Source organism: Mauremys mutica, chromosome 19 (genome assembly GCF_020497125.1).
Source record: "Mauremys mutica isolate MM-2020 ecotype Southern chromosome 19, ASM2049712v1, whole genome shotgun sequence".
Lineage (NCBI taxonomy): Eukaryota > Metazoa > Chordata > Testudines > Geoemydidae > Mauremys > Mauremys mutica.
The window spans coordinates 2,709,019-2,717,644 of record NC_059090.1 but is presented as its reverse complement, the minus strand read 5'-3'; the positions used below and the strand labels follow the sequence as shown (position 1 = coordinate 2,717,644).

The 8,626-nt window shown below is 57.7% G+C and overlaps 1 protein-coding gene across 1 annotated transcript; it reads right to left on the bottom strand.

Annotated features, from left to right (window-relative positions):
• Positions 1-2,655: 2,655 nt before the first annotated feature.
• Positions 2,656-5,131, bottom strand: TMEM270 (transmembrane protein 270). Its single transcript, XM_044994101.1, has 3 exons — positions 5,002-5,131; positions 3,507-3,947; positions 2,656-2,982 (listed from the first exon to the last, which is right to left on the bottom strand). The coding sequence occupies exons 1-3, from the start codon at positions 5,050-5,052 to the stop codon at positions 2,665-2,667; spliced, it is 810 nt and encodes a 269-aa protein (XP_044850036.1). The 5' UTR covers positions 5,053-5,131; the 3' UTR covers positions 2,656-2,664.
• Positions 5,132-8,626: the final 3,495 nt, after the last annotated feature.

The following is an 8,626-nucleotide window of genomic DNA, read 5'->3' as shown; positions in this document are numbered from 1 at the left end:
CCGCGTGGTGAGGGGGCGGGGCTGGGAGCCCCACGCCGAGCGGAGGGAGCTGAGCTCAGCCTGGAGCTCCCAGCCCCGCCCCCTCACCACGCGGCTCTGGGCGGGGCGGGGCTCAGGGGCCCCAGCGGAGACTCGGCGCTTGATGCGCTGAGGCGCCAGGAGAGGGGCGGAGGCGGGAGCCTCCGCTGTTCTCTTGGGGGCCCCTGCAGAGCCCGGGGCCCGGGGCAAATTGCCCCCTTTGCCCCCCCCCTCTGGGCAGCCCTGGCGGTGCATGGGATTCTTCCATCCTACGTGCAGGACTCTGCACTTGTCTTTGTTGAACCTCATCAGATTTCTTTTGGCCCAATCCTCTAATTTGTCTAGGTCCCTCTGTATCCTATCCCTACCCTCCAGCGTATCTGCCACTCTTCCCAGTTTCGTATCATCTGCAAACTTGCTGAAGGTGCAATCCATGCCATCCTCCAGATCATTAATGAAGATATTAAACAAAACTGGCCCTAGGACCGACCCTTGGGGCACTCCTCTTGATACCAGCTGCCAATTAGACATCGAGCCATTGATCACTACCCGTTGAGCCCGACGATCTAGCCAGCTTTCTATCCAGCTTATAATCCATTCATCCAGCCCATACTTCTTTAACTTGTTGGCAAGAATACTGTGGGAGACCGTACCAAAAGCTTTGCTAAAGTCAAGGAATAACACGTCCACTGCTTTCCCCTCATCCACAGAACCAGTTAACTCATCATAGAAGGCAATTAGGTTAGTCAGGCATGACTTGCCCTTGGTGAATCCATGCTGACTGCTCCTGATAACTTTCCTCTCCTCAAAGTGCTTCAAAATTGATTCCTTGAGGACCTGCTCCATGATTTTTCCAGGGACTGAGGTGAGGCTGACTGGCCTGTAGTTCCCCGGATCCTCCTTCTTCCCTTTTTTAAAGATGGGCACTACATTACCCTTTTTGCAGTCATCCGGGACCTCCCCCAATCACCATGAGTTTTCAAAGATAATGGCTAATGGCTCTGCAATCACATCCGCCAACTCCTTTAGCACCCTCGGATGCAGCGCATCGGGCCCCATGGACTTGTGCTCGTCCAGCTTTTCTAAATAGTCCTGTCATCCAGTCCCAGCTTCTGGCAGTCAGAGGTTTAGGGACACCCAGCACATGGGGTTATATCCCTGCCCATTCTGGCTAATAGCCACTGACGGACCTGTCCTCCAGGAAGTTGTCTAATTCTTTTCTGAGCCCAGTTACAGTTTTATTATAGTGCTTACAAATGTATCCAGGGCTCTGTGTGTTCCTTTTGGGGATGCTGGGCACAGGCTGGGGCCTGGCCCAACTGGTGGAGGCACTGGGGGCCTCATGCATGCCTCCAGGGCAGTGCCAGGAGCAGTGTCACAAGGTCCGTTCTCCCCATGTACAGAGCAGCTCCAGCTTGCAGTGGATTTGCCAAGCAAGAGGCAGTGACTTGTGGGTAGAAGGTGCCCTCTAGAGGCGGAGAGCAAGTACTGCTCTGTGGAAGAGGTGCATGTTCTGGTGATGGCTCACCCTGGGGAGCCAATGGCTGAACCCTGGGCACACAGCCCCGCAGGGCACAAGCCAGCAAACCCAGCCAACATCACAAAGACAGAGTGGGCAGCATCTTCTCCATTCCTGCCCTTGGATCGCCATGCTCTAGGTCCTGGGCTGCCCCCACCGCAGAGTTGGGACCCAGGGGGAATCCCAGCTGTCTTTGGGCACAGACAGCTGGTTCCCTTTATCTCATGTCTGACGAGCCAGCCGTTGGGCACAGGAAGGTCAGGTGACTCGCCTGAGGTCACACAGGGTGTCAATGGCAGAGACAAGAACGGAACTGAGCTCTCCTGAGGGCCGGGCCAGAGCCTCTCCCTCCCCTGTGCTCTCTGTGTGATGGGCAGCACCCAGAGCCCCCAGCTAGGATCAGCCCCACCCCACTGTGCTGGGTGCTGCACAAACCCAGAACTCGTCCCTTCCCTTAAGAGCCTGCCTGCTCTGCTATCCCTTCCTCAGCAGCAAGGCAGCACACGCTTCCCTGGCTACCAGGCCAGAGCTGAGCAAGGCACAGCTTTCTGAGTGATGAGCGGGGGGAGTCTTTCAATCGGGGTTGGAGTCACTCTAGGTCATCCAGAAGTTGCTGGGCTCCATGCAGGACTCACTGGGGGGGGGGGGTCTCTGGCCTATCCAGGCCAGACACAGGATGACCACGTGGTCCCTTCTGGTTCGAAAATGGATGAAGCTGGGGGCACCAGGCAGTGGCAAGCGCAGGCCAGGCACCTCAGCCGGTGCATCCAAACACACAGCGCCTGCGAGGCAGAGGCTGGGCCTGCCCAACTGGCAAAGCTGAGTCGCTGGAGAGGCTGCCCAAGTTAGGTGCCTGCTCCCAGCCACCCAGCTAAGGCCCAGGCTGCTGTGCTGGAGGCACCCTGAGGGGCAAGCGCAGACAGTTGCTTGTGCCCTTCGCACCCCATAAAGATTTCTCTGGGGACACTGACACAGCCACTGGGGGGTGTACACTCAACCTGGAGACCCCCAGTCTCTGCCAGGAGGGGGCGCTCTGGCCACTGCTAGACAATGGGCTCTCTGCATATTCCCACTCCCTCTCCCCAACCCCACGTGTGAGGGACGAGCAGCTTTCCCAGCAGCGTTTATTAAAGGCCATGAGAAGACACTTCGACTTTGGCCTCCTTCCCAAGGAAATGTGAATCCTTTGGTGCTAGGGCAGCGTGAGGCCTTCCTCCCCTCTCAGTCTTCATCATCACCATCTCCACGCCCTCCTCCTCTGCCTGGCTAGCGACAGTGATGGTATGTTCAAAAGCAGCTTGCAGGAGCCAGGACATGAGGCCGGTGAGCCTGGTGATGCAGTAGGCAGGGCCCCAGGCTATTGGGGCCACCAGACTCTCCAGGCGCCAGTAGCAGGTCAGCAGCAGCAGCAGCAGCTTAGTAACAAACAGCCTCTCGAATGCCCTCTGGCAGAGACAAAGGCAGGGCAGGGAGATGAGTGGCCAGCACAGGCGGCAGAGTCAGTGCCAGCACCACAGTCACAGCACAGTGTTCGGAGACACCAGGGCAGGCTTCACAGCTCCAGAAACCCGGCCTGCTCAGGTGGCCGGATTGGCAGGGAGGCAGGGACCCAGCGAGGGGCAGTTCAGTAACACTGGCCAGGCAGGTGTGGGGCTAGCCAGGGCCAATCCACACAGTGAGGGGGATTTGCGGAGGCTGCCAGAGGCAGGCTGGCTCTGGGAAGGGAGACGGCAGGCAGACCAGGGGCGTGCACAGAAATTTAACTTTGATCCCTTTTGGGGGGGCACGTTCTCCCACCTCCCCCACACCGGCTCCAGCAGGAGCTTGCTCTCCTCCCCACAGCCCCGGGGCCGGGAGGCGCTCACACCATGTCTTCCAATGCCAGGGGTGTGGCAGAGACCCCAGACTGGGGATTCCCGTGTGAGTGGAACACCCTGTGTCCCGGCAGCCCTCTCCCCGCACTTCTCACCCAGCTCCGCTGCAGCTGCATCTGGACATACTGCTGGACTCTCTGGGAAGCCTTCCATATGAGCAGCAGCAGCAGCATGCAGCCCAGCAGCAGGTGCTGGGCCCAGCAGAAGAACATGTTGGTGCAGGACTCCAGCGAGAGATGGACGTTGCTGACCACGTCCTCCTGCACCTTCCAGAGGCGGAAGTACCAGGCGAGCAGGCTCATACGCAGAGACAGCAGCCAAAAGCAGAAGGGGTTTAGTAAACCTTGCACAACAGCCTTGTGCCTCGAGGGCAAAGAGGCCTCTGGCCCCTGCTCAGAGGCCTGGTCTGAGGCGTTCTGTATCTCAGAACAGGCAACATGCGTATCAGCCACCTCGGGCAGCTGGGCAGCCCAGCGACTGGAAGGGACGAGCTTCCAGAGCAGCCATTTGTAGAAACAAACATGATTCACATAAGGCTGTGGGGAAAAGTGAGAGTGAGGAGCATAGCGCCAGCAGGGGGCACACACTGGCCCAGAACCCAGGGGAGACATGGGATCTACCCCCAGGGGGCACCCACTGCCTCGGGAACAAGGGAGAGACGGCCCTGCCCCCAAGGGGGCACCCACTGCCCCGGGAACAAGGGAGAGACAGCCCTGCCCCCAGGGGGCACCCATTGCCCCGGGAACAAGGGAGAGATGGCCCTGCCCCCAAGGGGGCACCCACTGCCCCGGGAACAAGGGAGAGACAGCCCTGCCCCCAGGGGGCACCCACTGCCCCGGGAACAAGGGAGAGACAGCCCTGCCCCCAGGGGGCACCCACTGCCCCGGGAACAAGGGAGAGACGGCCCTGCCCCCAGGGGGCACCCACTGCCCCGGGAACAAGGGAGAGACAGCCCTGCCCCCAAGGGGGCACCCACTGCCCCGGGAACAAGGGAGAGACGGCCCTGCCCCCAGGGGCACCCACTGCCCCGGGACTGAGGAGATACGGCCCCGCCCCCAGGGGGCACCCACTGCCCCGGGAACAAGGGAGAGACGGCCCTGCCCCCAGGGGGCACCCACTGCCCCGGGACTGAGGAGATACGGCCCCGCCCCCAGGGGGCACCCACTGCCCCGGGAACAAGGGAGAGACGGCCCTGCCCCCAGGGGGCACCCACTGCCCCAGGAACAAGGGAGAAACGGCCCCACCCCCAGGGGGCACCCACTGCCCCGGGACTGAGGAGATACGGCCCCGCCCCCAGGGGGCACCCACTGTCCTGGGACTAAGGAAAGATGGACCTGCCCCCAGGGGGAACCACTGTCCCGGAACTGAGAGACACGGCACCGCCCCCAGGGGGCACCCACTGCCCCGGGACCGAGGGAGAAACGGCCCCACCCCCAGGGGGCACCCAGTGCCCTGGGGCCAGTGCAGTAGGTCTGGGGATGGATGGGTGCACTGGAGAAATGTGCCCAGATCCAGGGTGAGGTTTTCCTTGGGGCTGAGTTGGTTTCTTCCCCAGGCTCTCTGGTCAGCCACCAGGGTGACAGTTCTCACCAGCTCCATCAAGACGTCAGTGAGGCCTGCCATGGCCCTGTGTGTGCCCATAGTGAGGACTCCTGCCCTCCAGCTCCTTCCAGCATTGGGAGCCCCTGGTGCTGAGCTCACACTGAGCACACACTGTGACATCAGGCCCACCCTGCAAGGCACAAGCCAGTTACCATGGCCATGGTTGTTATGGTGATGCCAGAGCCCCAGATTTGTTGCCATAGGGATAATGCAGAGCCAGACAATAGTTGCCATATGGATGAGGTAGCAGCATCTCTGAAGGATGGGTGCCAGGAGAGCTGGGAGGCCTCCTAGCTGCCTGTTAAACAGTGATAACAATTTGTTTCTCCTCAGTTTCGCACTGTTCCTGTGACCCAGGTCCATCCAGCTCCAGCTCCCCTGCTCTTTGAACCCCACCACACAGCTCCAGGCTCCCCATCAGTGCTCCCTGGTTTGTTTTAGCTTCATTAGCCACAGGCTCAGAAGCCCAGGGACAAACTCCCACTGAGGTCAATGGAGCCAGGATTTCACCCCGGGCGCTGAGGAGCCTTGGGGGCTCGTCTGCCCAGACCACGTCAGCAAGCCGCCCAACCCGGGCCAACAGACTGGGCTAGCAGGGCTCATGTGCAGACAGCGCTTTGAAGTTGCGGCTGGGGCTGGAGCTCTGGCTCTGAAGCCCACCCTCCTTCTTAGTCTTCAGAGCCTGTGTTTCAGCCTGAGCTGCATTTTCCACTCGCTGTCTGCACGGCTGTTTATAGCATGAGTCCTGAGCCTGAGTCAGTCAACCCGGGCTGGGAAACTCACTGCCCCAAGCTATGTAGACAGACAGACGAGCACTGTAGCTGAACTCATGGTTACTGGGCTAGCGGCACCTCTGACCCTTCTCTGGTGCATCTCCTCAGCTGTCAACCTCTTGTCTTTATCTCTCCTGGGGAGCAATTTGGCAACTGTCCCACTAGACCAGCCTCTGTATCAGCTGTGGTTGCCCTGCAGACCTGAGTTTGGCCAGCTGCAGTTCTTCCCTTTGGAAATCTGTGACCATGGTGTAGAGACAAAATGGCCTTCTTAAACCAAAGTGTTGATCCTGGCATTGTCTCTTAACTCTTCACTGTTGGCGGAGAGATGGCTTTTTCTTCCTGCCTGTTTCCCAGACAGCCCCTACTGAGATAATCCAATATAGCCACATGTTAAACTCCCCAGTAACCAGCCCAACATACAGTATTACTGTAAGGTGGGTGCACAAGTGGTTGAAAGACCAACTCAAAAAGTAGTTATCAATGGTTCATTGTCAAACTGGGGGGACATATCTAGCGGGGTCCCACAGGGGTCTGTCCAGTACTATTCAACATTTTCTTCCATAACTTGGATAACAGAATGGAGAGTAGGCTTACAAAACTTGTGGATGACACCAAGCTGGGAGGGGTTACAAATGCTTTGGAGGAGAGGATCAGAATTCAAAATGATCGTGACATACTGGAGAACTTGTCTGACATCAACAAGATTTAATTCAGTAAAGACAAGTGCAAATCCTTAGGAAGGATCAATCAAATGTGCAATTACAGAATGGGAAATAACTGGCTAGGCGGTAGTACTGCTGAAAAGGATCTGGGGGTTCTAGTGGATCACAAATTGAATATGAGCCAACAATGTGATGCTATTGGAAAAAGGCTAATATCATTCTGGGGTGTGTTAACAGGCGCGTGGTACGTAAGACACAGAAGGTAATTATCCCTCTCTACTTGGCACTGGTGAGGCCTCAGCTGGAGTCTGTGTTCAGTTCTGGGTACCACACTTAAGAAAGATGTGAACAAATTGGAGAGTCCAGAGGAGAGCAACAAAAATGATAAAAGGTTTAGAAAACCTGAGCAATGAGGAAAGGTTAAAACACTGGACATGTCTGGTCTTGGGAAAAGCAGACTGAGGTGGGAACCTGATAACAGTCGTCAAATATGTGAAGGGCTGTTCTACAGAGGATGGTGATCAATTGTCCTCCATATCCACTGAAGGTAGGACACAAATTACTGGGTTTATTACAGCAAGGGAGATTTAGGTTTGATATTAGGAAAACTTTCTAACTCTCAGGGAGTTAAGCTGTGCAACAGGCTTCCAAGGGAGGTTGTGGAATCCCCAGCACTGAAAGTTTTTAAGAACAGACTGGACAAACACCTCTCCGGGCTGGTCTAGGCAGGGGTGAAAGTAAGATAAAAGACTTACTGGTATGGGGTCCCAGCTCTGGGCCTCCGGAAGGGCCAGGGCCGCTGGTGGAAGGGGCAGGGCTGGGGGTCAGCCTCCCTCAGCCAGCCCTTCCATGCTGCCCAGCTTGTGCCGGCCAGGGCTCCAGCAGCGATTTAAAGCGCCTGGGACTCCAGCCGCTGCTGCAGTAGTGGCGGAGGCGGCCTGGAGCCACGAGCCCTTTTAAATCACCAGGCCCTGGGGCAGCTGCCCCTTTTGCACACCCTCCCCGTCGGCAGCCCTGGGGGGGCAAAAGGGGCAGCGCTTTAACGTCGGCTGTGGACGGGCCGTACCAGCCGATACGGGCCCACTTTCACCTCTGCGTCTAGGTTTACTTAGTCCTGCCTCAGCTCAGGGGGCTGGACTTGGTGACCTCTCAAGGTCCCTTCCAGCCTGACATTTTGGAGATTCTGTGATTCATAAACTATTGCACAACAGCTCCAAGTCCGTCCCTTTGGTGTAAGGGGATTACAAACTGTGCAGCTGCCCTGGAACCAGAGGCTAATCTGGAACCCTCATAGACAGCAGAGATCACAGGCTCCAACTTTCCAATGTGCCAGGGGGTGCCTGACCCCCGGCTCTGCCCCAGGCCCCACCCCCACTCCTACTCCACCCCTTCCCCCAAGTCCCTGCCCCAGACCCCACCTCTTCCCATCCCCGTTCCGCTCGGGAGTGCGCTGCGTCCTCTGGCCTCCCCCTTCCCCCACAGAGCCTCCAGCTGATCACGGAGGGGAAGGTGCTGATTGGTGGGGCCCACCGGCAAGTGGGAGGTGCTGGGGGAGGCAGGGAGGGCTGATGGGGGGCTGCTGGTGGGTGCTTAGCACCCACCATTTTTTCTCTGTAGGTTCTCCAGCCCTGGAGCACCCACAGACTTGGCACCTATGGCAGAGATGGCAGAGTCCACAGGCATTCTCTGTGTCATTCCTGTACACATACTGCTTTATAATAGATGACAAACCAAATAAATGATGGAAGTAGGAACTTTAGCCCAAGTCCATGTGGTGGCTGACTGCGAGCTCACCTCCTGCTACAGCCTGTGGGTTTGGGTCACTCATCAGGATTATTTGGGTAGATCTCAATCACTTCCCTAGCACTGCAGGGGCCTGGGGCACTGGCGCCCCTGGGTCCCTGCTGGTCTCTGCCTGTGTCACATCATAGTCTGAGCTCCCCTGGGCTATGATACTTTGATCTCATTTCAGTCCTTGGGGTATGTGTCCAGGTGCTGGGTGGTTCTGGTGGCCTGTGACGTACACCTGGTCAGACTGGATGATGGTTGTCCCTTCTGGCCTTAAACTCTGGCTGCATGTAAGGCCGGGGCTACCCAGTGTTTGTACTGGTAGAACTAAGTTGCTCAGGGGTGTGATTCTTTTACATCAATAGTTACACCAGGACAACTGCTAGT